At 41.6% G+C, this 27,901-nt stretch overlaps 3 protein-coding genes across 4 annotated transcripts; 1 reads left to right on the top strand and 2 right to left on the bottom strand.

Annotated features, from left to right (window-relative positions):
• Positions 1-225: 225 nt before the first annotated feature.
• Positions 226-14,263, top strand: cmtm4 (CKLF-like MARVEL transmembrane domain containing 4). Its single transcript, XM_031846171.1, has 4 exons — positions 226-1,300; positions 6,609-6,785; positions 11,614-11,712; positions 12,296-14,263. Exons 1-4 carry the CDS (start codon positions 1,115-1,117, stop codon positions 12,458-12,460), a joined length of 627 nt encoding a protein of 208 aa, XP_031702031.1. The 5' UTR covers positions 226-1,114; the 3' UTR covers positions 12,461-14,263.
• Positions 14,218-26,295, bottom strand: cmtm3 (CKLF-like MARVEL transmembrane domain containing 3). Of its 2 annotated transcripts, XR_004212743.1 has the most exons (6): positions 26,080-26,295; positions 20,214-20,369; positions 19,975-20,070; positions 19,701-19,821; positions 15,148-16,549; positions 14,218-15,037 (listed from the first exon to the last, which is right to left on the bottom strand). XR_004212743.1 is itself a non-coding variant. In XM_031846172.1 (5 exons), exons 1-5 carry the CDS (start codon positions 26,194-26,196, stop codon positions 16,521-16,523), a joined length of 519 nt encoding a protein of 172 aa, XP_031702032.1. In that variant the 5' UTR covers positions 26,197-26,295; the 3' UTR covers positions 14,218-16,520. The 2 variants fall into 2 exon arrangements, 1 of the variants encoding a protein (XP_031702032.1); XM_031846172.1 differs by having other exon boundaries at positions 14,218-16,549.
• Positions 26,296-26,487: 192 nt separating this feature from the next.
• cklf (chemokine like factor) lies at positions 26,488-27,895 on the bottom strand. Its single transcript, XM_031846174.1, has 4 exons — positions 27,804-27,895; positions 27,194-27,352; positions 27,016-27,111; positions 26,488-26,828 (listed from the first exon to the last, which is right to left on the bottom strand). Exons 1-4 carry the CDS (start codon positions 27,891-27,893, stop codon positions 26,718-26,720), a joined length of 456 nt encoding a protein of 151 aa, XP_031702034.1. The 5' UTR covers positions 27,894-27,895; the 3' UTR covers positions 26,488-26,717.
• Between the last annotated feature and the right edge of the window lie 6 nt (positions 27,896-27,901).

Raw genomic sequence — 27,901 nt, 5'->3', positions numbered from 1 at the left:
GATCTGACATCTGATTTTAAAAAAAAAAAAAAAAAAAAAAAAAAAGATCCAGAATGTTTTGTTGTCACACCTGCATCGATCAATTTTGAGAAAATAGCTGTAGAAAAGCAGTCATATGCATCTGTTCTTATATTTTATTATTTAAGCTTTTGTTTTAGACATGTTTTTTCAAGATAATACAGCCCAAACCTTTAGTACCAGTGCAGTTAAATGCTACCCTGGAGGATGAAGTAGCTACAATATAAAGTCCATTCTGCATCCACACTGTAATCCTGTGGAGAGTATAATACTTGTATTATTGAAATACTTTCATCAGGCCTGGCTGGAGGTAACGAGCAGGACTGCAGATGGCACACAAACGGTGAGGAAGGACCAGTCCGAGAAACAGGAGAGACAGAAACAATGCAGCAGAGCCCGGAGCTGTCGGCGTGGTTCCGGCTGGATTCGTTTTGCAGGCTGTTTGGGAACACTTAAAACGGGCGCAGAGATCGACACAAGAATGTGCCGTTTTCAGAGGGGCGGAGACAAGCTTGCCTTGCATCCATAGCGAGTCGAGCGGCGCACGGGCACAGCCTCACTGTGGGCTGCCGTAGAGAGACTATAGCCTAAGTTTACAATAGGAACCAATAAGATCCTCTCGGTTCTTCTGGGCCACAATGGGTGGATGTTTTTTCGGCCGCAGAGAGGAGTCACACAGCCCCCGGTAAGCATTGTTTCGGTGCTGCTGAACTAACCAGAATCGTCCACGGTGAAGTGACACTAGGATTCGTACTAGTGGCCCGCTAACATAGTTAGAAGTGCGGCTCTTTAGAGAGAGACGCAACATTGCAACCAGGAGGAAACAGCGCAGGGTTACATAAAACGGACCCCAGCCTGGTTTTTGCAGCGCGCAATATTGAAAGCGCACCCGTCGCGGCTGTTTCCCCCCGTAGGGTGGCCATGAAGAGTGGACTGCCTGGCTTCTTTTCTCCATCCACTTCCAGCCTGCATGGAACAAAGTGTGCTTTTCTGAAACACAACCTGCGCTCGTGAGGTGGATCCAGGCGGTTTGTCAGCGTGTGTTTGTGTGTCGTAACGTTGCCAGTCGAGAGTCCAGCTTCCCCCGACAGTCATCATGAGGACCACCGAGGAGGCAGAGGGCTTTGACGGCGAGGCCTCCAACACTTCTATGATCTCCGGGGCCAACAGTCCGTATCAACCCACCACCGAGCCCGTCCATTCGAGGAACGTGTTGGGGGGGATACGGTGCGACATGGAGTACCTAAAGTCATACTTTGGGATTTTAAAGATGGTTGAAGTGGTAAGTTTGAGCACATCACTGCAATGCATAGATGTAGCTACAGCTAGCCTGCACATACAAGTGAGTAAAACTAACTATGACGCACCGTTAGTGGATCACATCCACTGAGCAGCTGCAGCCACTAACATGGACAACATGGCTCTGCAGAGAAAGTGCTTTTCTCCTTTAAAGCAATACTCTAATATGTTAGCGTTAAAACCTCACAGTTGACTTCTATCTATCTCTGAAGTAGGAAGCCCAAAATGTTAATTCGAACAGATGTGGCTCTACAGGTCCTGGTTTACTCTGCTCCACACCCTCTAGAGTGGTTAGGAAGGGTTCATGCTAACAGCATGCCTACCACACCGTGGCACGTAAAGGTACCGGGGTGAGGTCAACTGTCAATTTAGAGAATTTAGCTCAGCTGGTCAAACATGAATGACTCTTATTTTGAAGGATGCACATTGGCTTCAACAAAATGGTACAGTATTTAAGTGGCGTTATCCCCAACAGTACCTTTTTATTATTATTTTAGTGTGTAGTATTTCGGTAGGAACCTGGCATGGTTTGCAAGTAGATAGAAAATGACCTCTCAGATGTGTGCCTGCCCTCTGCTGTTCCCCTGCTGCTCTCCATGTCCTTAACTGTGGGGCCACTCAAAAATGCACCCAGTGATACCTGCACCAGTGATAAACTGTGTATCCTTAAATATAAATAAATATTAGCACCATCTATTTGTCAGGATGTAGTAGTTACTGTGGGGGGGAATAAACACATATTCACTGTTTTTTTTTCAAATCAATACGTCTTAACCAGATATCTGAACTGAGACAGAGGCACCAACAAACTCCTAAAGCTCTGGCAATTCACCAGAGGAGGAAATATCTATCGAGCCAGAGCCATTTCTTCTCTTCTGGTGCCAAAACACACAGGCCTGCACACACATGATGGAGTGTGTCCACAACAGGAAAAACCATGGAGTTGAGGAAGCTAGCAACTACCTCTAATAATGTTTGTGGATAGCACAAGCAAACTAAAAGTCCAAAAAAACCGCAGAGTTCTGGCTTCTCTGCTTCACTTTTCAAACTTAAGTTTAAAAAGCTTGTGGCTGTCTGAGTGTCCCACTTTTCTAACAGACGTGCACAGTCAGCCTGTGCAGTTGCACACAGCTGTGATGTTTACTTCTGAGTACATGAGAAGGAAGCCATCTGTCATCAGTGTGGGAGAAGTTTGGAGCAGCCAGTAACTAAGAAGAAGATTCATATCCACAGTCTTCCTCAAACAATATCATATTGTCTTTGACTTGTCTGCTGAATGACAGAACAGACTTTTTATTTCTGTATTTCTTCCACATCCCCCAAAGCTTTGTCTAAATAAAATACAATCTAAAATTGGTAACATGATTTGATTGAGACACTAACGAGATTACAAACTGACGAGACATTTGGTTTCTGTGCATTTCGGTCAACGACTAAAAAGTATCAAGGTTCAAAACCAGCCTTTTGTTCACAACCTTTACCACCAACGCCCCCCTGATACAACTAGAATGTAAATGCTGCTACCAAAACGGCACAACGTAGCACAGAAAGATAGAATGCCATGCAAATATTGCAACTCTGCTAATGTACTTTTTAAAACAATGATGAACAAAACAAGTGCACACCCATCTCTCTGTGTTCCTGGAAGATCCTAAATATTTCTCATGTATATGCAGTCAAAAATAACAGCTATGGCACACCTTCTGTTTGTACTGTCTCTCTACTTGAATGGTTTGTTCGGCGCTGATGCTGACTTTCCAGTTTGAGCTAGTCAAATATCCTTCACCGCCAAGGACGGGACCATTGAAAGTCATCCAAGTTTACACTCGGTACCTAAGAGGAGGCCTACAAGGCTTGCTGCCAAACGCTAATAGCTTCACTGGCTTGCAATTTTATTGTTCTGTCCTCTTTAATTGTTTAGCTCCGTCCCGGCTGAGGCTGTGTGGCGATCTTTTAGAACGGATTGATGCCGATACAAAGCTGACTGCATTGTGTTGTACTGGTACAAGCACCTAATGCAGGACAGTTTCTGCTTGATCTGGAAACACTTGCGGAGGAGGTTTTGTGCCTGTTATTCACATCACTGTGTTAACGGAAAGTTGCTCCGTGGCTGAAAGGGGGCGGTAGTCATGTGTTGTTTTAATAGATCGTCTTTGCACAGAAATAAGTTGTATGGAGCAATGGTGAGCATCGATGCAAAATTGACTGGTACAGTACACTACATGCTACAGGCTGCTGATCCGTACTGATCAGAAACAGCCCCCAGTAGGATGTAACCTGAGCGAGGTGTGTCCATCTTTGTCCCTCTACTGTGACTGGGTCAACAAAGACCAACTGATATTCAGCGTATGACAGGAATCTGATACCTTGTCGGACCCGACGGAACACCAGTGAAACCCTCTTTGTTTCCAAACAAGCCTCATGTCTTCATGATGATTAGCAGTTCACTCACGATGGTATGTGAACCCACGTTTGACTATTCTAACAAGTGATAATTAAATATTATGCTACGGTGGTTTTTTTCAGTCTGTGGATGTTTTGTAATGAAGTTACCAGATGCTCCCAAATGTCAGCGAGCACTTCCTGCTCTGAGAGAGACTGCATATGCTAAATTCTCTTCTGGTCGAAACATTACTTACTCGGGGCTTGATGGGAGACATAAAGACAACAAGGACACATTGTGCATGCATGTGGGGAGACATGCATGCTGTTGCCTGTACGCACGGCAACACACACTTACCTTATTCCCTAGGGTGAAATATAACCTGCATTCAGGCTACTTTTTCCATCACATACATGATTGTGGGCGGCTGCTGAAGCATATTCGACAACTTGGGGTCATTTGTTTTGTGCACGAGGTCCCACAGCACTTGGGGTGCAGCATATAATGTTGCGTGGTCTTCGCAGTGAGGCCTATTTGCTCCTTCATTCATTTTCTGCCCAGAACAGATGGTGTATAAGAAGGGGATCTGAGTTCTAGAGGCCTTTTTAAAGGCAACTAATCATGTGCTTAATCCCAAAGATAAGGATTTGTGTGCATTAGGGAGAGAGAAGAGAGAGAGAGTTGATGAGCAGGTTGTGTAGGGGTGACGGTTGACATAAAATCATTACTTACAAGATTGTCCAGTAGTGCTCTGTGTCTGCCTGACACCTGCTACAAATAGACCTGGGAAAAGCAATATGCTTTCTTCAAGAGATATGACATCACCCCTAGGCCCATGCAGCCCTCCACTCCCATTTGGGTGTAACCTTTTTGGTTGTGTTACAGTCACAGATGCATTGCTGTCCAACTGCATGCTCTAAAATGGGCTTTCTCTCGTCTTTGCTTTAGCGTGTCACTGGTAATGTGAAAGCTGGACATGTTCTGTACATGCTTTGCTCTCTAGGATCTTCAGGTGTATCCTGTGAGGTGATGTCTCAGCCAGAGACTTGGAACATTGGACCAAGAGTCTGTCACAAACGGGAGAGTCAGAAACGGTAGACTCTGCTCATTAATCTGGATTAACAGGCTTGAATGTTGAGCTGCTGAGAGCTGGGAGACGGGAGGAGGGGTCATCTGCTAATGAGACTGTTTGAGTTTGTCCGCAAATGTATTTGTTCAACAGTGTCGAGCAATGCAACTAGTTGTGGTGGATTCAAGATCGGAAGAAAATCTATATTGGGTTTCACAAATATTCCCAGTGTTAGGGTTTTAAGAAGTATTTAACTTTGAAGCTTGATGGACACTCTGGAGTCAGATTAGCTCCTTAATAAACAAGTTACAAAGATCCAGATTCAAGCGCTTCTGAGAGTCTTAAAGACTTTTCTGCAAAAGAAACGGGACAACTGTCTTATCTCCAGAAAAGGCTTTGCTGTATAATTGGTTAAATTCAATTACTTCCAAAAACGTTGTTCCAAAGATAACTGAAGTCCCAAATAGGCACACAAAAACAGGAGAAATATAAATGAGCAAATAACCATTCCCCTTAAGTCAGTTTGTCACTTCTCAATGATGAACTTTGAGATTTGTGACCAGACCAGTCTCCATTGTTACAGAATTCATGAGTCATTGCCCTTCTTACATCTTCTATAAATAAGGCCTCTTTTAAACATAACCACACATTCACAGATGCAAACCGTAGGTGACATCTCTCATTTCATCTTCATATCAGTAGATGTTCAGAACGGAGCTTTGCATGGAGACCACATCTATCTATTATTGTCACGTCATTTGTTTTAGTGGCAAAACATTTGTAAATATTTAAACATTCCCTTGAGATGGGGCTTCATGAAATAAATAATATTATTAATATTTATGAAATAATGTCTTCTGTCGATATTCTTATTTATACAAACTAAAATATAAACGACCCCAAATTCATCTTTGCAACTACAGCAAACCCCAGACCCACCCCTGTTCAACCCACATGCTAATGACTTTATGGTCTTTATTTTTAAAAATCCATTTCATCAGAGCTGGCATCATTACCCCGCAGCTCGGTATCAACCTGCAGTGTCTCGCTGATGGAGAATAAGCAGCTTATGAAGCCGCACTTCAGTCAACTCCATCCTGTACCTTCAGTGAATAGAGGGGAGATAAACACAGATAAGACTCGAGGCCTGCCATAGTGTACATGAAACTGCTCTTTTGGGCACAAGTACAAAATGAGTTTGATGCAAGGTGTAAAAGAACTGTAGCAAATATTGTGCCAATTGCAAAAGCTCAAAATGTCGCCGTGGACTATTTTCTTACAGTTTAACCTCCCATCATCATCCCTCAACTCATACCCGTCATTACACAATATAATGTAACAACGTTTAATACAAAATGTAGAACCTGCCCCTCTCTGGTAGACCAAGCAGATCTGGTCTAAACTGGTTTAAATGTGGCTGCTTCAGGTCGGTAATATGTTGCAGTGGCATTCTCCTGATTCTGTTACGTCTCCGAGCCAATCGGTAATCTGCGTGTGGTTTCGTCGGAGGCTAGATGGCAAGAGGAGCACCTCAATAGCAGAATTCTTCCCATACTGTGGTTTGTTGATGGATGTTGGCTGGAGGGACGCCTCTTCTCGGGCTGCCAGGAGTGAGACATTAGAGATGGGCTCACGACCTCTGGTCTATTCATAGGACGATCCCTTCATCATCTGGAAAGACACTCACTTAAAGTTACAGAAATGGCTACAGTACCCCTTTTATCCTTAAGAGCAGTATAACCAGGAGTCATTTATTTCTGTTATCTATTGAAGAAAATACTATCTATTTCAAAACACTGAAAATGTTTAACATAAACAGTCTCCTGTTCCTCACTTTAGGTCCTATCACTCATCGGATTCATCTGCATAGAGACTATCATGATGTGTTCTCCCTGTGGAGGAGTGTACTTCTTTGAGTTTGTCAGCTGCAGTGATGTCGTGGTGACAGGAGTCCTCCTCCTCATCTTCAGCCTCAACCTGCACACCAAGGTGCCCCACGTCAACTGGAGCCTCACGGTAGGTGCAGGCGGACCTAATGTGTCATCTGTAGTATGCCATAAAAAAAAGTGATATTATATTTATTTATGATCAGGCTTAACACGAGCTCATTCTACCAGCAAAACTGTGAAACTTCAGTGAGGATGGAGCTGGTTGGAAGTGCAAACGGTTTCAGTGTTGCCACCAGGACAAGCATTGTCAGCTGTAGGCAAATGAGCTGGTGGGTGTTCTCCAGCAGATACTGGTAGCCTGTCAGTGTTGGCCTGCGTACACATGTTGGTGTGTTCTGAGCTGCTGCCAAATATCCTTTACAGAGAGGAGTGGGGAAGAAAAAGCCACACAGTGTACACACTGTAGTGATGTTAAGCCAGATGTCCAAATCCAACCATAGCTATCAGATTGCTTTATGGCATCCTTGGTACAGTGTTCCACCTCATACATGAAGGGAGGGAGGGCCTTTGGCTTCTACTTTTGGTGGGATGACACCAAATGAAACCTTTTCACAGTCTCGGAGTGGCAGTGCTGATAATCTAAAATCCTACCGTTGGTTCTTTTTCTTAGACGTTCTGTTCATTTTCTCCGGAGGCTCACTGGCACGTCTCATGTCGGCTGAATTATTTTTCCATTCAGGTGATTAATCGCCAAGAATTGTGCAATTGTCAACATGTAGTATTTGTGTTGTGGGTTGCCATTAGACTTAGAGGAGGTTATTCTTCAAAGAAGTTAGACTGGTGGGCTTTTTTTTTTTTTAAATATAATTAGTAATTGCATATATTTGGACGACAACAAATTCTGTGTTACAACACAAAAACCCTGTTCACTTTTGGTGAGTGAACTGTGGCAAAGACGGACTTGCAGTTTGATTTCACAGTCTGTGCCCTGTGACTCCAAGCTGTTGTAATTAACAAGCACATGATGCTCAGTTCCACTCCACAGTTGTAGGCTGCACACCACGCTGTTTATGTCTATCAAGTTCAAAGCTGCTCCAGTCACATAAGGCCTCTGGGAATTCCACCATTAGAAAGCTTTTCAGAGTGTTCACCAACTGTTAACCCCTCTGCTGCCTTCCCCCGTTTCCAAACTCTAAACCGCAGACTGACGCTGCCATTCCTCCCCTGTGAAGTGAGCTGTTTTATAATGCGGTTCGAGGGAGGGTTTTGATCGTACAATTATGTGATCCCATCTCCTCCAATTCACCCTCTGTGATGACTTTGGCAGCACAGAGGGGGGAAACACAGGTCCTGACCGCCGCTCCCTCCCCTTCAACAAGGAAACGAACGCAGTCCAGGCATCTTGTTATAAAGCCACTTGGTGACTTTTTTAGCTTTTAAGTTGAACTTCAGGGTTTAGTTCACGCGAATGAGCTTGCCTCGCACAACCGGCTAGAGACATACGGGCAGACTTACTCAGCGCATTGTTTTCCAAATAATTGTCGGCCACGCTGAGGGGGTTGTGGGACAGAAATGGGGCGACCCTAAGGACACACATGGGGAAGAACATTCACAGCCTGAAGGGGAGGGACGGGGAGAGAGGGATAGCGTTGTTCTCCGACCAAAAGGAGAGCATCGGTTTGAAAACTCTGCCAGTGTGGCCAATATATCATGTTTTGTTTTGTTCTGGGGACAGACAGTATCTCATCACTGTTAATGCATGAATGAGTTGGGGATGAATGACTGGGCCTGTCACCTCCTTACAAACAAGTCGCCTTGTTTTTTATTTGTTGACATTTTGGCAAATCTGCAATTCCCGTTCACATTGTAGAGATGACAACTATTTGGATAACTTGTTATACTGAAGTCAGAATCTAAGATCTTATCTAAAATAAGAGCTAAGATCAGAGTTTATTTGATCTATTATTTTTTGTGGTGTCTAAACAGATGTATGGGTGTTTGTTTTCATTATTCAAATAATGTATTTTTATTCAATTTGCATACCCACTGCACACACATACCTTTTGTCAAAACCTGTACTGGATAATATTGCAAGTAAAGATACCCGTTTGATCATAATTGACCCAGTATGTCGTCTTTATGTATGTGTGTGTTAATCCTTTCCTGGATGGCCCCGTGTTATTCTGCCAGTAGTCATCTACATCTCTGCTGAATCTGCACACACAGCTGAGGTTTGTGGTTATTATTAGCCATAGTCATTAATCTATCATCAGCTCAGACCATAGACCACTCTGCTCATGTTGTATTTACTTTACCTACAAGCGGAATCCAATAAAAGCTTTCTTGGTTTTGACAGCTGAAGTTTGCCACCCAGGCAGACAAAAGGCATGAAATACTTCCCTACTATCTTTATTTGTCTTTCAACAAGAGTCGGGCGTAGATGTGAAAGCCCGGAGAGACGTTTTTATTTTTGCATGAAGCTTTCAAGCTCTGTGGGACTTGATTCGACTGTCATGAGAATAGATTTCATAATTAGTTTTCTGCTGCGTCCTCTAGGGTTTCCATAGTTGCAGTCCAAAGACTATTTCTGGCTTCTATCCTGAGAGCACAACAGAAACATAGAACCACATACAGTTACACGGAACATGTGGTACAATTAATCCCTTAACAAGCAACATTTTCTTTTTTTCTTTGCAAAAACCTGATATACGAGCAAAAAACTAAATTATTACTGACTTCTGATGACAGCCCTGATCCTGATCTCCTCTGTAAGACAACTTGTTGGAGTTTACTATTAAAAAGACCACATTGTTGATACAGATTAGTGTTTACAAAGGCACAAATGGGGTAAAAATATCATTTCGTTTTTTTTGTATATTTTTTACTGCTGTGTTGTGGATGCTGTCTTGTTACTTGTAGCAGATAAAGTCATGGGGCTTTGTGCTTTTAGGTAATGTAGACATAGTTGGTCAAGGTTGACAGAGGTTTCAACTGGATTGTCCAACTGCTTGCTATAAGTACTAGATTTCTCCCCGGTAGTATAGTGGACAGTATCTCCGCATGTCACTCTGATGACCACGGTTTTGATTTCTCGACCGGATAAAATATTCCTTTTTAGGGGTGGGAGTAGCTCAGTTGGACTTGACCTGGGTTCAACTTAAACTCAGTTCATTTATGTGTTGTTGTTTTTTTAAAGCATACTAGTTTGGTGCAACGTTCTGAATCTCAGCAGATAGAGAGAATACTGTAAAACCATTACACCAGCCAATAATGAGCCACAGAGCCAGTGGTTTGGTCCAGTCTGTGCTTGTGTTATTTAAAGTTTTACAGAGTGCCGGCCTGGTTCAGATGTGGAATTTGTGAACTGAGTGAAGCGGAGAGGCTCAGGGTCAACTTCAGGGACTGAGCTGTCTGTATCTTGAGAGAAAATGGGATCTGAAAGCTGCAGAAAAGCCTTTCTACTCCTGAGAACGGGACACTGGAATGTTAAACAGTATTTCCTGTCTAACCAGTTGGGCGAGATAGATGGGAGCGTGTGTTTGTAGTGTGCATCGGAGTGTGTCTTTGGGGATGTTGTGTGTGTGTGTGAGAGATGGGTGGGGTTATGATTTCGTTGTACATTGACTGTGCCAGTTAGCATGAGGTGGTATGGTTCCATATGAAAAACATAAAAGAAAAACATGACTATAAAAATTAGTATTTTCCCCAACAACAGCAAGATCCGCAGATGAATGATCCTCGAGGTCCTCATTTTCTGTCGTTGGACCGGGAACGACTGATTAAATTGTACTATCAGTTGCAGTTTTTCTGAGTTGTCTGTTGTGTCTGTTTCAGCCTTTGCAACAGCGCTACGAGCTTGTGTGTCATATGAGAGAGCACGTCTGTCATGATCACTATCATGCATGTGATCACGAGGGCCGTGCACCAGCCGTGCTGAGCACCTCGTTATTAACCCTCCCCTAACTGCCTGCTCTGCTGAGAACAAGAGAGTGAAACATCAAAGGGTAGAATCTCTTTCATTCCCCTTCTCATGTGTAAAGAAAGTGGGGGATGGAGTGAGTTGTGTGTGTTTGTGTTTAATATGAGGTGCTAGGTGGCTTTTAAGTGTGTGCTGTTGGTTTCTTTGCCCTCCTGCAGTTTTACAGTTGAGTTTGGCAGGATGTCCTACCTAGACGTGGCATCAGCCTTGTTGCTGAGACAAATACAGGTTTGAATTGTGTCAAAAAAAAGCCTCAAATGTATGTGGACTCTAAAAGGGATTAATTTATCTGTAGCTTTGATATTAGCATTGATGCAGCTTTACATGCAGCATTATGTTTGGAATACATTTCAGATTTCATAAGTACTTTAAACACTTTCATTGATGTGCTTTGGGGTATAAAAAAAACAAAACCATCTCCTGCTGTGAGGAAAAATTATTAAAATGTAAAAGACAGGAGGCCACTGTTATAACATTGTTGCTTTGAGTGCTTTAGGTACATTGAATTAAAGTGTTATTTTAAGCCTCCTGTGTGAATAGATATTTTGTGTATATCATTGATGATTTTTTGAATTTAAATACCACATACTTCGTGTGGGGCTGGGGATTGAACCGGAATACATTTTTGGTTTTGACTAAAATGTTTCCACATGAAAAAAGTACTGAAAACATGTTCTCTTTTTAAATCTTTTGATCAGATAGTTCCGGATTTAGTGTTTCTTTTTTTTTTTTTAGAAAACATGTATATATTCCACAACGTAAGGCATGTACAAAAGTTTAGATATAGGTACTGAAACTCAAGCATTGCCCTAACTGTATAAATGTATGCAGACATTTAATTTCATGCTTCACCACTGACAACATGATAAATCATTTTTAAAGTTCATTTTTTAATTACTCTGCATCAGCAGCATAAAATGAGTATTGATGAACATCTGGTTTCTCATGTAATGTTTGTTTTTGTGTGTCCCTGTAGGATCTGGTTAACACGGCTGCCAGCACCTTCTTTTTCTTCTTGTCGTCTCTTGTGTTGGCCTGCATCAACCATAACACTGGAGCTGAAATAGCAGCAGTGGTGAGTAGTCACAACCATCCTCTTTTGCCAAGATATACAGATACAAAACATGGCAGACATCTTTACAAACCTCCTCTGATCAGTCATCAAGTTTACTATCGGGGCATATCATTAGTTAAGAATTCTTACTTGGAAATATACTGAGGCATTAAAAAGAGCTCAGCAAAGATCTCATTTAGGTATCCGACTCGATATCTCATATGTGTGGCCGAGCAGAGCAAAATGCAAGAGCTGTTCCTGTTTGTGTTTTTGTTCTGACCAGATCATTGAGTTATCTGGCTGCTGCTGCTGCTGCCTGGTAGCTCCAGTTGCTATCTGATCTGAGTCACATGCTGCCTGATTACTGAGCAGATAGCATGTGCTGCTAAAGCAAACCTGAATGCACATTTCTTTAGCACCAAGACCATTTGTGTGCATGAGTGTGGGCTTTTAGCAAGCATGATTAAAGTCATTTTTCTGTATGTTTATCCATGCAATTGAAAACATGTAAGCTTTTAAGCCTAATCTTATCAGTCTGTACACGTTTAGTCCTTTGTTTCCCATTCAAATTCAGACATTGTTCTTCTACTTCCTGTTTCCACAGATCTTTGGCTTCCTCGTGACAGGTGTGTATGGTATAAACACCTTCCTGGCGGTGCGGAGGTGGCGCCGTGGCAATGGGTGTCAGGGGGCGGCTCAGACCAGCGAGTACATGCGAGCGCGCACAGCATCTCGTGGAGAAATGGAGGCAAGACCTGAGCTTGCGTGAGAGCTGGCAGACAATCGGACTAAATGAAATTATTTCATTCAAGTCTTGAGTGGAAGGGCCATCTCAAGATCACCACATGCTTGTGACTTCTCCTGACAAACACCTCGGCTGTGCTTTCTGCCTGCCCAGCCACTGAATGAATCTTCACGTCAACGTCACAGTCTGAGGCTTTGTTTTTCAGGCACCCTGTTTTCAGTGACACATAAATACTCTGAAGTGAAGAGCTCCGGACAGAATTGAAGGTATTCTCTGTTTCACCCACATGTCTTTCTAAGTCGGTATGAAGGATAACTTCCACGAGGAGCCAAAAGAAGAAGAAGAAGAAGAAGAAAAGACTGACTTCACTCCAACCGTGCACTAACTAGGTGTTGACTTTTCATAAATTTTTGTGTTTCACTGTGAAAGAAGTCGAGTTAAAGAAGGTCAACTTTTGTACAGTCTGCTTATTTCCCACCGCTGGCTGTGAAGCCTGTGGTAATAAATGTGACCGTGGGTTCAGGAAACCACTGGACCAGAAACATACAGTTAGCCTGCAGCACAACAGAAGCACCATAACTTTACTGTCCTTTCTTAGATACTGACATCAGCCTTTGGTTTCTACCTGTGAGCAAGGCTGTAGATATTTTCATCTAAAGAATACACATGCTGATGTTTGTTTCTCTTTCGTCTTGACTAACTTTACAAATGCCTTTAACATGTGACCTTTAGCCGCTAGTAAGATCTCTCCTTCCAGCAGTTATACAGTAACAGAACAAGGTCATTCTTAACTGCAATAAAGACGGGGCAGCACAACAAAAGTTCAACTTTTTGAAATGAGTGAAAAAGATCTACTTACCAAAATAAAAGTACCTTATTCCATCTATTTGATCCCCAAAATATTCACACTAGCATTCCTAAAATGAGGGCAACACTGTGAGCCAGGAGTGATGAAGCTATTGGTAGCTCGTTACTTTTGCACATATCCACAGCTTCAGGTAACGGAAATGTTGACGGTGCATCAGTGAGATTCATTTTGAAATCAGTAGGTGACCTGGTGACCAGTGCCCTACCCCGAATGGACTGTTTCTCAGGTATCGACACACTCCTTCCGTCTTTGAAACGTAAAAAAAAGATTTGAAATGAAATCCCAGGGTGCCTCGAACTGAACGTTGTATTTCGTAATGCTTTTCTAATTATTAGACATGACAGGACTATCATAAAGAATGAAAATTACTGTAACTGATACTTTCATTAAGTGAAGGTAGAGATGGTCGGATGAAAATGCAGTACTTTTAGCATTATTGTCTCAGCTTTTATTAAAATGTGTGCATATATCTACAGTATATTATCACACTTCATGTATTATGAAATTACTATCATTCCACATTGCAGCTATTATAAAGCGCAAAACAGATTCTATTTGTTTTTCTGTTCCCCGAACAGAAAAAAATGCTTTATCTTGAAAATTCACATTTGTTTTTGAAGAAGGAAGAAATGTAAACTGAATTTTTGGTGTCTGATATCGTTTGAACGCATTGAATTCACACTACAGTTACAGGTGTGCGGTTTATTTGTTGTATAAGACGTCTAAATATAATCAGGCTGAGGTGAGTTTGTGCTGGGTCTAAGTTGACTCTATGGCGCCACCTCCTGGTCGTCATCTAAAATGTATTCCTTGTGACTTCAGGCGACTGTTGCAGTACAGCCAGATAAGTGCGTTGTGTGTGAGCGCGTCTGTGCGCATGCGCAAATGTGCAAGAGAAGGACTAGAAATGTGTTTGACTGTGGGTTAAAATGAAAATAAAAACTGTATGGCTTCTTAAACAGCCTCAGAAGTTTCCACATTACACAGAAAGATTGATTAATCAGGCTTTTCGCATGTTTTTAGTAACTTTTATCACGTACAACTGCTATTTGTCCTGGTATGGCGACCAAACTACTTTTATGAATGGACAATAACATCTATTCTACTTTGCTCTTTCATGCATGGATTTGTGTCTGAGTGATGTAAAAATATTCACACTTTGCAGCACAATCACGCAAGTGCATTATACTATTTGATAATATCAATTTACCATCATATCGGTCAAAAACTATCGACCCTGTATATACAACGTTTTGCTACAGTGTGTAATGGTCTATTTCTATTTATAGGGAAGAGAAGAAGTTATTTTCACTAGTTTCCAGATCGCACTATAAACGGTGAACATGCTCAGTCTGACTGTTTGGATGAAATTGGAGGCGAGATGCTCTTCTCTGCTTTTAATTCTGTGTGCTTTGATTACAACACGTCTTGAACAGCATGGACCCGTACTAAGCTATATACACTTCAGTTTATAGTGACGATTTAAATAAAGTAATTTGGACATTATTGAAAATAGCTCACTTTTTTTTATTCAAACTTTTTTTCACAAAAAGGCAAAACAGTAAAAAAAAAAACATCTTTATATTTCACCAACAATAGTTCAGCAAGGGACCTCCTTTATAAAATGATGCTGTGTTCAACTTGTTTTGTTTTTGCGTTTGCACGGTAAAGGTATGGTTGAGTTTTGTAGCTGTCCAGTGAAAATCACGTATCTTCAGTCTCGAGGATTCTGCCTGGGCACCATTCAAACAAAAAGAAACACAGAAGTAACACACTCTCCCATCAAGGGCAAACAATGTATAATTATTGGATGTAATTGCAACCTTGGAAGTGTTTTTCTCACCATTAATATGCCAATTGCTCTCAACAGTTGAAATTCCACATGAAAGTTAGAGGCCACTGTTTCATCCATTTTCAAATCACAGTGCTGTTGTAACGCTCATGCAGTGCAGTGTGTATTACATAAACACTCGCTGTGGCTAGTGCGTGTAATTCTTCAGTAGTGGCTGTGGAAGAACTGAAGACTCAAAGATACTTTTCAAAACAAAAAACATTCACATATAGGATATCTAGCATTTAACAATATAATAATGCATTAACACATACAGTAGACAAACTGAAACAAAAGAGCAGAGAGTCTATCAAACTTTGGGTTAGTTGAAGAGATCTTAAAATGTAGCATCATTTCTGTCACATGACAACTTTCAAACATGGGTCATTGGGTCATATAAAAACTAACGATCCAGAAAAGGTTGTCATGTGGTACAGCAAGCCACAGGAATTCTGTTGAACCAAAAGTCAAATTTAAAAGAAGACCAGTAAATATTATCCTCAAACTACAAAAAATGCACTCTTGTAGAGTTTAGACAATTGGACAGAGGTTGTAACCAGCCAACCTGCAACCAATCTGTTCTTCTATATACTGTACATGTTTTTTTATAGTAATACTACAAATGTATAAATGGTGACTCACATGCTTCATTATTGGCACACCTAAACATGTATTCAATAATGAGATTAATTTAGTGTTGTACTCTAATATGTCTGTAAATAGGGTCGCAGTACGTGCCCAAAAGTCAATATTAATCATTATTGCAGGTTTAGACATACTGTCTGCTCCCATATTCAGATCGTACAAACAGCTTCTGAGAACCCAGTATCATGAGACCCAACAATTTCCCAGCTTTATGATCTTAAGGTACAAGGTTGGCATTTATATTTTCTCCAAATTATCTAAGACACTGAATATGAGTTTGGGCACAAAAAGAGCAAAGGGTGTTTTGCATTATTTCATAAACTTCTTGCAATGCCCAGTAAATTAGTAACTTAAAAAGACCAACATATTTGACACATCAGCTTAGACTTGTTTCCTGAATGTCTTGAATGGATGCTTAACAGAATTCAAAGAGGATAAGTAAAGAGGGTCAGAATGCCCTCTTTACACATGTTTGGCTCTCAGGGACTATATGGAGAGTCCCCAACTACAAATAAATGCACATAATTATTAGAATTAACCAACAAGCAATGTAACCATGTGGTGATTGCTGCACACAGTATCAAAGTAACCTTGAGACACAATTAAACACTTGCAGATCTTTACACATGCTGGCTTCGTAGTGGAAATTTCTCCTGCAAAGTTTGTTTTATTTTGTTTGATCAAACTTGTCAGCTGGTCTCCTGGTGGTGGTGGTCTCCTGGTGGTGGTGGTCTGCGGTCTCAGTCCGAATCAGAGTCTGAAATCTCATCTAAAAAACAAAAATGAAAACACACCTCTGGTATCAGCATGAGTGTGGAGAAGTTACATTAATAAGTAAAACTTTGGGTAGTGTACTGGTTTTCGTGCAAAAAGTTGACTAAAATGTAACTGAAAATGTATAATATGCCAAAAAATGTCATAAAAATCCCATAAAAACAAAAACATAAGCCATTAAACAGTATAGGATGTGATAAAAAAAAAACAAGGTCAGTAAAAATGTCAAAATATAATATGCCTTAAAGAAAGTCATAGTATAGTACGTCATGGATCTCATAAAAATGGCATAGTATAGTTGTTGAAGTAAAAGTCACAGTAGCCCAAAATTAGTCGTAACAAATGTCGTGGTATAGTTTGCCACAAAAGTAAATACATTAAAAAAGTATGCAATAAGAACTCGTAAAAAAGTCACAGTATGTCAAATGCAAATGTATTAAAAATGTCATATTATAGTACATAATATAGTCATAAAAGTTGTAATATTGTAGTTTGCCAGGAAATGTCAAAATATTGTAAAAAGTAGCATAACAAATTTAATAAAAGAGTCAAAAAGTCAAGAGTGATGTAAGTGATAGTATAAGATAAAGTCATAGTATAGTATGTCATAAAAATGTCAAGGTATCAAATCGATTAAAAAGTCATAACTCAATATATCATACAATAAAAAATGTCATAGCAAATGTCACAGTGTAAGATGCCCCAAAAAATCATAAAGAGGTCATCGTATCATATGTCATTAAAACATTATAGTATATGTATGTGATACAAATGTGATAAGAATGTCATAAAATGGGTCATGGTAAAGCATGTCATAAAAATGTCATAGTATAGAATGTTGTTAACCCTGTCCGGGAGGTCTTTAACTCCCACCTCCGGAAGAACTTCTCACACATCCCGAGGGAGGTTGGGGACACGGAATCCGAGTGGACCATGTTCAAAGCCTCTATTGTGGACGCGGCCGCTAGGAGCTGTGGCCGGAAGGTCATCGGTGCCTGTCGTGGCGGCAACCCGAGAACCCGGTGGTGGACACCGGAGGTGAGGGAAGCCGTGAAGCTGAAGAAGGAGACCTTCAAGGCCCGGTTGGCCCAGGGGTCTCCTGAAGCAGCTGACAGGTACTGGCAGGCCAGAAGGGCTGCAGCTGCGGTGGTCGCGAATGCTAAAACTCGGGCATGGGAGGAGTTCGGGGAGGCCATAGAGAAGGACTTTCGGTTGGCCTCAAGGAGGTTCTGGCAAACCATCCGACGCCTCAGGAAGGGAAAGCAGGGCTTACCCCAGGCTGTTCTCAGCAGGGGGGGAACTGCTAACCCGGACGGGGGACATCGTCGGGCGGTGGAAAGAGCACTTTGAGGAACTCCTAAACCCGACCAACATGTCCTCTGCAGAGGAGGCAGCGCCTGAGGACCTAGGGGGAGGCTCACCCATATCCCTGACAGAGGCCGCTGAGGTAGTTAAAAAGCTCCTTGGTGGCAAGGCGCCGGGGGTGGATGAGATTCGCCCTGAGATGCTGAGGGCGCTGGACATGGTTGGGCTGTCCTGGCTGACACGCCTCTTCAATGTCGCATGGGGGTCGGGATCAGTGCCCATGGAATGGCAGACCGGAGTGGTGGTTCCCATCTTCAAAAAGGGGGACCAGAGAGTGTGCTCGAAATACCGGGGTATCACACTACTCAGCCTCCCGGGGAAGGCTTATGCGAGGGTGCTGGAAAGGAGGCTCCGACCGCTTGTCGAACCTCAGATTCAAGAGGAGCAGTGCGGATTCCGTCCCGGCCGTGGAACAGTGGACCAGCTCTTTACCCTCGCAAGACTACAGGAGGGGTTCTGGGAGTTTGCCCAACCAGTCTACATGTGCTTTGTGGACTTGGAGAAGGCTTTCAACCAGGTCCCTCGGGGGGTCTTGTGGGGGGTGCTGCGGGAGTATGGGGTGCCGGACCCGTTACAAAGGGCGATCCGGTCTCTGTACGACTGCAGTAGGAGCTGTGTCCGCATTCTCGGCAATAAGTCAGACACGTTCCCGGTGGGTGTTGGCCTCCGCCAGGGCTGCCCTTTGTCACCGGTCCTGTTCGTGACTTTCATGGACAGGATATCTAGGCGCAGCCCCGGGGCGGGGACCGTCAGGTTCGGTTGTCTCGGGATCGCCTCTCTGCTATTTGCAGATGATGTGGTCCTGTTAGCCTCCTCGGATCATGACCTCCAGCATTCACTGGGGCGGTTTGCAGCCGAGTGTGAAGTTGCGGGGATGAGAGTTAGCACCTCCAAATCTGAGACCATGGTTCTCTGCCGGAAACCGGTGGATTGCTCCCTCCAGGTGGGGACGGAGTGCCTACCTCAAGCGAAGGAGTTCAAGTATCTCGGGGTCTTGTTCACGAGTGAGGGTAAGATGGAGCGGGAGATCGACAGACGGATCGGTGCAGCTGCAGCAGTAAAGCAGGCGCTGCACCGGACCGTCTTGGTGAAGAGGGAGCTGAGCCGGAAGGCAAAGCTCTCAATTTACCACTCGGTCTACGTTCCTACCCTCAACAATGGTCACGAACTCTGGGTCGTGACCGAAAGGACAAGGTCGCGGCTACAAGCGGCCGAAATGAGTTTCCTCCGTAGGGTGGCCGGGCTCAGCCTCAGAGATAGGGTAAGGAGCTCGGTCATCAGGAGGGAGCTTGGAGTCGAGCCGCTACATCCTGGACGCCTCCCACTGGAGGTTTTCCAGGCACGTCCAACTGGGAAGAGACCCCGGGGAAGACCCAGAACACGCTGGAGTGATTACATCTCCCAGCTGGCCTGGGAACGCCTCGGGATCCCCCAGAATGAGCTGGAACATGTTGCCGGTGAGATGGAGGTCTGGGTCAGCCTGCTTGGCCTGCTGCCACCGCGACCCGACCCCGGATAAGCGGTGGAAAATGGATGGATGGATGGATGGATGGATAGTATGATATACAGTATATGATATACATTATGCCAGAAAAAAAGTCTTAAAAAATAATATAAAAATGTAATTTAAAGTTATACTATAGTATGTTAGAAAAATGTCATGAAATTGTCATAGTATAGTATGTCATAAAAATGCAAATATGAAAGACATACATACATACAAGACATGACATACACATTTTATAAAGTCAGTATGTAAAAATGTCATAAAAAGTCATAACCTTGCTGTCTTGATGGCTCCTCGCTGGACTCCCCTCCTCCTTGCTTTAGGAAAGCGGCCAGCTCATTGAAAATGAGATAAAAATCTAAAGCAAAAACGATGGTGGCAATGAACCCAAATATCTGTGAAAAAAAGAAATTTGAAACAGGAACGATTAAAAGCTACAATTTAAAACAACAACTGAGATGATTCCAGAAAGGCTATTTTTTGTGTTCTTAAAACATAAATAACGGCGGTCTAGGCTATATTGAGATGAGCGCAAAAGTCGACTTTACCCCAGCAGCCTGAGAGGAACCGTCCACATATTTGGATACGGAAATGATCGAGATGATGAAGAAGATAATGGAGGCAGACACACATCTTATGAAATCCTTTGAGAGAAAAGCAAGAAACACTATGATTAAGAGAAACTTCATATCACTGTACTATTTTTCTTCTTTCAGCATTAAAAAAAGTTTTACAATCATGCATATCGACTTTAAAGTTTTACATTTTATATGAAAATTGCTCTCACCATAAGAGGCCACAGGAAGCCTTTAAACCTCTCATTGAATTTGGTCGAGTAAGCGAACAACAAGAAGAGAGCAGCTAGGAACTCCAGCAGAGGAACCGTCACAAAGGCTGCTGCTGTGGATGCCGCGAAACACACAAATGACACAAAGGACAGTGCCTGCAGAGACGATTAGAGAGAGAAACATATAATGTACAGTATGGGGGGCAGAAACAAAGACTTTATGATGGGTCACAGGCCAAAAGCAAAAACCTATTGTATTGTATTGCCTTTCTAAATTGTTCTTACAACTTAAAGTTTTAAAGTTATAGTATAGGGGCGACTGTGGCTCAGCGGTAGAGTGGGTAAGTCAAAAAAAGTCAATGTTTTTTTTGTTTTTTAAGTCCTAAAAAGTCATAAAGAGTCACAGTATAGTATGCCGTAAAAAGGGTGTGGTTTGTTGGTCAAAAAAGTAATATAAAGTCATAGCATAGTATGTAAAAAGTAAAAAATTATAAAGTATAGTATGTAAAAAAATAAGCATTTTAATTTAATTTAAGAAAAATTGATTTAACATACTTTGCCCTGCAGCTTTAAATTCAGGTTATTCAGGTGGGAAGTGATGTCATCCGAAAAGCAACAATGTTATATTCTACTCTTCTACTCTTCTAATAAGAGAAATGTGTGTGCAGGGTCTAACGTTATATCTGTGGTTGTTGAAACCACTTGTTTCAGCTCTATTCCTCTCTCTGTGTACATCATTGTTGGGCAGTGATTGAATGTGTTAGGATTCTGATCATATTGGGCTTTTAGTTTTATTTTCTATTTCATTCACATCATTTCGGATGTGAGTGGGTACATTTGCTAAAAAGAGTTGTGCTTTGTCTGGTAGTGGCGCTTCACATTGTCGCTATTAATAATCACCACGGACTCTGAACATATGAGACGCACTGGTTTAGACCTGCCCGTGGGAATAAGTAACATATAAAAGTCGGTCCACTCTTGGTTAAAGGCTCTGGTCTCTCTGACCACATTTCTCTTTTTGGAGAATTCCATGTGGGATAACTTCTGACTCACATATTATTCTCCCACTGCTTGGTCTTTCGCCCCGTCTCCCCGTGTGTGTAAATCTCACTAGAGTTGGGAAGCTTATCGGAATAAACATATTTGATTGGCTGAGTAGCATCACGTGATGTGATTTACAATGCATGTAATTGGTCGGTGTGTTTCCTGGACCACTGAATGAGTGCCGTAAAGGCTGGAAAAGCTGCGCCGGATAAAATAGAAGCGCTCCGTAAAATGTTTATAATTATCAATTATCAATCGTTTTTAGGTCCAGGGTCCAGACACAATGGCATCTGAGTCCGGACTCGGACTCAAGTGCGATATTCACACACGTGAGAGACGTGGAGAGAAACCCAACAGTCGGAGACCAATGATGTAAACAGAGAGAGGAATAGAGCTGAAACACATCCCTGCATATAATTTCCTCTTTTTAGAAGATGAGAATGAGAACATTGTATACATGTCACAAAAGTCATGAAAGGTCATAGTATAGTATGTCAAAAAAAGTAATATTACAGTAAGTCGAAAAAACTTACAAAAGGTCATAGAGTTGTATGTTGAAAAAAGTCAAAATATAGTATGTTGAAAACAGTCATAACAAGTCATAGTATAGTATGTCGAAAAATATTGATGGTTAAATAATGTGAAGTCATGAAAACGTAATTGTATAGCACATCAAAAAAGTAACAAAAAGTCATAGTACAGTATATCGAAAAAGTCATAAAAATGTCATAGTATGATGTGTCCAAAAATCTAATTGTCACTCCGCTTGTAGTGCTCAGATTATGAAAAATAATCAATAATTAAGGATACTGAATATTTAAAGAGCAATTTTACCTCACAAAAAAATAAAACAACAAAATAAATGTATATTATTATTGGGGTTTGTTTTAGATCAATGAAGAGTTGAGTTAACCCTTTGACCAAAGGGTTAACTCTTTTTGGGATCTTTTTGGGATCAAAGATAATTAAGAGCTTTTGAAGAAGTCACTCCTGTCTTGAATTCATATTTAATTAATTAAGTGAGCTGCTTCAAGCAAAAGCCAAATTAATATTTTAAACACAACTGGCTAAATAAAATGAATCTTCTTTGATCTTCTTCCTCTGAGATAATGTAAAACTGTCTCATAGCTGGAAGTCTGAGGGAATTGAAGTTTCAGGCCCGCTTCCTGTAAGGAGATACAGCTGTTAAAAGATAACGTGTTTTCGGAGCGACTTGTGCACTGTTACACTGAATCTCTCTTGTTCTCTCTCAGACAAACATGCACGTGCAAGCAAACAAAAAGATAAACTTGTTATAATGAAAGAGGACGTTCAAACGTGCTCTTTGTTTGCAACAAGTAGTTACAATGAAAGTAACTGAGCGTGCCCTGTGTTTGACGCTTTCCATTAGAAGTGCTGGACAGATTATATCAGTGCAAACGAATGCAAGTCCAGACGCTGTAATCTCAGACAGGCCCGGCCATCTTGTCTTTGTCTCAGTCAGTCATCCTACACTGGCCTGAGGTTGGGAACTCCCCCTGACTGAACCCAAACCACTGCAGCTGCTATTACTTAAAAATGCTGCTCCTGAGCAGCATCCTGTCAGGGATCGATACGATTTCTACATGTTAATTAGAAGCCTTTCTTTGAGTTCCTCAGTAGATGCTCGGGCATGTTTGCTTATGGAGAATAGGGTCTGGGATGTTGGGATGACTATGATGCACTATAAATATAGATGAGCTGGCATCTCTACATTTTCTTGTACTGTACATAATCCGGCAAAACAAATCTCACATCAGAAAGGCAGAAAGTCTGGTTAGTGAGACTGTATTAAGGCTGCAACTAACAATTATTTTTTTAGTTCCAATCATATTTTTGTTGATGTTGTATGAATTAATGGTTTGGTCAATGAAAATAGTGAAAATAGTGAAAAATGTCCATCTCAACTTCCCCGGGGCCCAAGGTTACGTTTGAAAATCTCTTGTTTTGTCCAAAAGCCAAAGATATAATAATTACATTTAAAAAAAAACACTGAAAAAGCTGGACACATTATTTCACGGCAGTTTTGCTTGATATTAATTCAACAATTTTGTTTGTGATGCATTTTCTGACAAATGACGAATCATCATGTAATCGTTTGTTTTGCAAACTCTATAAAAGATGAACTGCACTATAACAGACTGTGCTATGAAGTGGGGTCAGATGGGAGAGAGCGTGTCTTCAAAGCATTGCCCTTAAAAGGTACGAGTCTACTGAGTAGGTGTTGAAGGACGTGAAACTTGCTGTGAGTGCATGTGGGGGCTTTTAAACTCACAAAACATCATAAATCCTGAGGCCACAAACACATTAGGCTGCATACTGAGCTAAGGATTCTGACAGTCCAATCACTTTACACCACCTAGGCAGGAGGCACACTTTGCACACATTTACCGCACCATGCACCCTTTATTAACAGCTTGTTTGCATTTTGAAAATATTTCAAAACGCTACAAACAAATCTTTTTTCAGCAACATTAGGTTTACACCCTGTGATTTCACATTCCTTATTGGGCCTGTTGCTGGCTGCGACTGAGAATCCTAATGAGAAATGCACAGTGCTCTGACATACTGTGTATAATAATGTGTGCTCAGCAGGATCTGTGTCTGACTAATGCTCCCAAGAATGGAAAAGCTACGGGGCTGTGTTCACTTTACTCACATGTAACAGTTGACTTCATTAACTGTGAGCTCATATAACACTATCTGTAAGCTTTAAACTCTATCCAAAAGACAATGCAACCACGATGTTCTGGGACAAAAAGCTTATAGCTACAGTACAGCGAGGAGGTTGCAGTGCAAAGTACAGTACCATACAATACAGTACAATACCAGGGATGGTTACAACGCTATGGTTAACTTGTGAAATATAAAGCTAAAACCAAATGAATCCCAATGTACTACTGCTCCACACCAATGAACAGCCATGGAAACTTAAACTCTAGTGTAAAGGGTCAGTTCACTCAAGAAAGCAACATGTAAAAAGTAGTTCCAGTTAGGGTTGGGAGATATGACAACATAGTGTGAGACAACATAGATTTGTCAACTGTCAGCGATTTCACCATACTGCTTTACTGTTAGCTATCCTTTTTATATCTCTGGTTGTATTGCATCATTTGTACAAAGTTGCAAACTTCGATAAAAGACTGTTTTATGGCAGTTTGGGATTTTTATTTTACTTTGTGATGAAGTCCCTGTCTTGGTCAGGTATTTAATTTGCTGGATTAGCTGAAAATTCAAAAGCTATTCTGGTTATAAATTTGTCAATTGATTTTCCAAAAGATATCCTACATCACATACATCAATACAGAAGTTTTCTTTCCATTCTATGGATGCTGCAGAGTAACAGGGACACTGTTTCTGTAATAAGACACTGCTGTTGAGTTTTTAAAATGCAATTTCTCTATAATGTGAGCGCTTTCAAATTAAATTCCATTCCCCTCCATTGTATTAAAAAACAGATCTCAAAACATGCATGAATAAAACCAAAATGTGAAAGGCCACATATTACTATCGGTAAATGAAACGTTTTTTTCAGAATTGTGTATTTAAACTGACCTTTTATGTCAAAGATAAAAGTTCAACCAAACAAACTATAAAAAGGTCCTGTGCCACCTCACACTGTTACCACAAACACACAGCAGGATTTCCTCCAGAGATTAGATTAGCACGGGGTGGTAAGACACAGATGTACCGACACAGCAACAACAACCACATTCATTTCAATTGCTGTAATTTGCAAATAACACCTCATCTCTTTTTATTGAAGCCTAAGGTCATCTTTCTTAAAGATGTTTTAATGTTCTCTGATTTTAGCAGAGGTTTTGACACAAATGTCCTAAAGTGAGTCTTACCACTCTATGTAAGTTTAAACCAGGTGTACACTCAGCTACATGCACATAGCAGCACACACTTCTGCTGTAGTCAGTAGAGGCCAATTGGCTTTTTTTAGTGTAGCTATACTGAAGCATTTTAGCCTAGGGGTGAGGATAGCGGTCACATTGTTGAGTAGTAAAGAGGCTGTATTGTGTGTGTGTGTGTGTGTGTGTGTGTGTGTGTGTGTGTGTGTGTGTGTGTGCAGGGGGCTGCTGAGCTCTGCATTCACAGGACTGTGCTCCAGGCTATACATGTTTGGGCCACAGAGTGGAGGATGTGACTGTGAGGGAGATGAATGCTCTCTCACATGACACTAATTTTAAGGGTTCATGCAACAGCGAGACCCTTCCTGTAACAAATGCATGCTGCTGGTAATCTCCCCGCCCTCACCACTAACACCATCACACACACAGTCAGCTCCCTGCTTTGTTGAAACCCACTTGAACAGAGAATAAAAAGTAACCACTATACTCTATAAACGTTAACATAGCTGATTTTAAATTGGCACAACACTGAGAGACTGAGGGTTATTTAGCTTGATCCCTGACAGCGCCGATGGTTCTGTACAACGGACAAGCTAGTTAGAGTGGTCTTCATGCAGCGTGTCTATAATCCAGTACAAATGTGTATTCCAAGTTCTAGAAGTGTACCAGTTGCTTTAACCCCTCACTGCTCCTCCCTTTACTAATGGAAAGCCTGTGACGGAAACTGACTGACCCATCTTCAAAATGACAGTTAAACAGTGAATTAAAGTTGTTTCCAAACGTGGATTAAAGCAACACATTGCTTCAGCTGCCATGACGCTTTGAGAACAGCAAATAAAAGTATCCAAAACGTAGCGCGCTTTGGGGTTTTGTGCGTATCTGGCGAAAACAATGGCAGAGTAAGAGTTTCATTTGTTACAGAAGTGATCCCTCTGGTCATTTCTTACCACTTCAGCAATAAGCAGCATTCCTTTCCTTGAGGAGGCGAACTCTTTGCTCGGGAGAACAGAGAGCAGGACATTCTGGCGCGGCCGATTCGAGTTGGGAGCCTCGATGTCTCCCATGGTTGGAAAAATATATTAACTCTCCTCAAACTCCAGATAGCCCAAACTACTACGTAACGTAACGGATTCAAGGCAAAACAACAAAAAAAAGATATGCGGAGGCGTGAGGCTTCTCGTTGGTGGAAACGGAAACAATGACAGCGCGGAAACGCAGCGCGAGCTCCGAAAAAGCGCAACATCTGGTTTCTCCAGATGTGAAATGCGATGCCCCCCCCCCAGCTGCATGCAACACAATCCTGAGCCACACAGTGGAAATATTCAACTCATGGTGTCACAAGGCAAAGGAAAAATGTTTATTGATATTGATATTCCATTACATTTGTGTCAATTAAAATATATTGAAAAGCATCTTTCAGAAACAAGTCGCATTATCAATTTGAATTATTACAACTGGAATCATAATATGCTGAAACCTGGTACAAGCTTTGAATCATGAAGTAAATGTGAAAGTAATGAGTAGAAGCTTTGAACTTGTTAATGCTCACATAGCATACTGTATTACTTTACTGTCATTTATTCATTCATTGGTTGTCTTGCCTCTGAATTTCGCTTCTCGGCTTGTTGAATGTGATGTTCTTGAAAAGCATGAAGCAGTCCACACACAGCAGCCCAGCTGATAATAAACCAACTATCTGCAAATAAAGAACAGATTTAAAAATAAATGCATAACACTATATATCGACAACAGTATGTGTGTGCGTGTGTGTGTGTGTGTGTGTGTGATAGAGATAGAGAAAAGCTGAATCTTCAAACTTGATATTGTTTGGTTACAGGACATGTATACATGTAAAATCAATGTTTGGAAGAAATATTCCTCACCCCTCCAACCAGTGTGCCTGTGACAGTGTATGTAGTCAACGCCAGCAGGCTCAATACAATAAAGTAGACTGCTGCAAACGCTGAATTAAAAACATCCTGAGAAGAACAGAACAAAAACTTTAAAAATGCAACCTGTACAATAGGCTGAAACTTGTATGTTCTGTAAAACATTACCCACAATGAGAGGCCAAAAGAAGAAGGTCAGCCTTTTGTTGAGTTTGAACACGTACAGCAACAGCAGAAGTGAAGTGATCACAAACTCCAACACTGTGGCTGTAATACTGTACTTTGGTCTAGATGCTGCAGCGAAACACACTAATGCCACAAACAGAGTCACCTGAAGCCAAAAGAAGAGACACAGACAGAACATTGTTTACTGCCACAATAGAAAATGTTAATTCTAAAACCGTGTCAAATTATTGAACTGTGATATCATGAGTTGAGCTTTTTCACTAAACTTCCAGCAGAGATCACTTCAGTGAACACTTCAGAGAACACTTCAGTTCTTCTGATTCACTCATTGCCTTCCTTCGTACAAAAGAGGAACTGAGACGCTCGGCACATGTTGCCACATCACATTTTTTAATCCAGTCGGTCTTTCAGCCTTTTAAAACTAGTTCTAATAACATTGTTGACTAACATTTAAAGCTAATTTGTGATGCTATGTTATCGCCTCATGTACTGTATCTGTTCCCCTAACGTGCACAGGACACGTCTTAGCTCTTTGACTTCTTCTGTTGGAAACTAAAAAAATGTTCAGACTTTTGGAGATGTGCGAATTGTCTCACCATCTCTGCTACTTTCAGGATCCCCCTCTTGGATTTGAGAAAAGCAGTGTCCACCTCTATGGTTGTCATTCTGTTTTGATCCTCTGACATGATGGTAC

The sequence above is a fragment of the Anarrhichthys ocellatus genome, unplaced genomic scaffold (assembly GCF_004355925.1).
Source record: "Anarrhichthys ocellatus isolate YVR2014 unplaced genomic scaffold, GSC_Weel_1.0 scaffold6, whole genome shotgun sequence".
NCBI lineage: Eukaryota > Metazoa > Chordata > Actinopteri > Perciformes > Anarhichadidae > Anarrhichthys > Anarrhichthys ocellatus.
This window is presented reverse-complemented; position numbering and strand designations above follow the sequence as displayed.

What these genes read in the sequence shown, in the direction of transcription:
- cmtm4 (XM_031846171.1), top strand. Translation starts at nt 1,115, where the DNA reads ATGAGGACCACCGAGGAGGCAGAGGGCTTTGACGGCGAGGCCTCCAAC. An exon ending in ACGTCAACTGGAGCCTCACG is followed by an intron (nt 6,786 to 11,613) that starts GTAGGTGCAGGC and finishes GTGTCCCTGTAG; the next exon opens with GATCTGGTTAACACGGCTGC. An exon ending in GAGCTGAAATAGCAGCAGTG is followed by an intron (nt 11,713 to 12,295) that starts GTGAGTAGTCAC and finishes CTGTTTCCACAG; the next exon opens with ATCTTTGGCTTCCTCGTGAC.
- cmtm3 (XM_031846172.1), bottom strand. Translation starts at nt 26,196, where the DNA reads ATGGGAGACATCGAGGCTCCCAACTCGAATCGGCCGCGCCAGAATGTC. An exon ending in GTTCCTCTCAGGCTGCTGGG is followed by an intron (nt 19,822 to 19,974) that starts GTAAAGTCGACT and finishes TTTTTTTCACAG; the next exon opens with ATATTTGGGTTCATTGCCAC. An exon ending in GGAGCCATCAAGACAGCAAG is followed by an intron (nt 16,550 to 19,700) that starts GTTATGACTTTT and finishes TTTGTTTTTTAG; the next exon opens with ATGAGATTTCAGACTCTGAT.
- cklf (XM_031846174.1), bottom strand. Translation starts at nt 27,893, where the DNA reads ATGTCAGAGGATCAAAACAGAATGACAACCATAGAGGTGGACACTGCT. An exon ending in TCTTCTTTTGGCCTCTCATT is followed by an intron (nt 27,112 to 27,193) that starts GTGGGTAATGTT and finishes TGTTCTTCTCAG; the next exon opens with GATGTTTTTAATTCAGCGTT. An exon ending in CAGGCACACTGGTTGGAGGG is followed by an intron (nt 26,829 to 27,015) that starts GTGAGGAATATT and finishes CTTTATTTGCAG; the next exon opens with ATAGTTGGTTTATTATCAGC.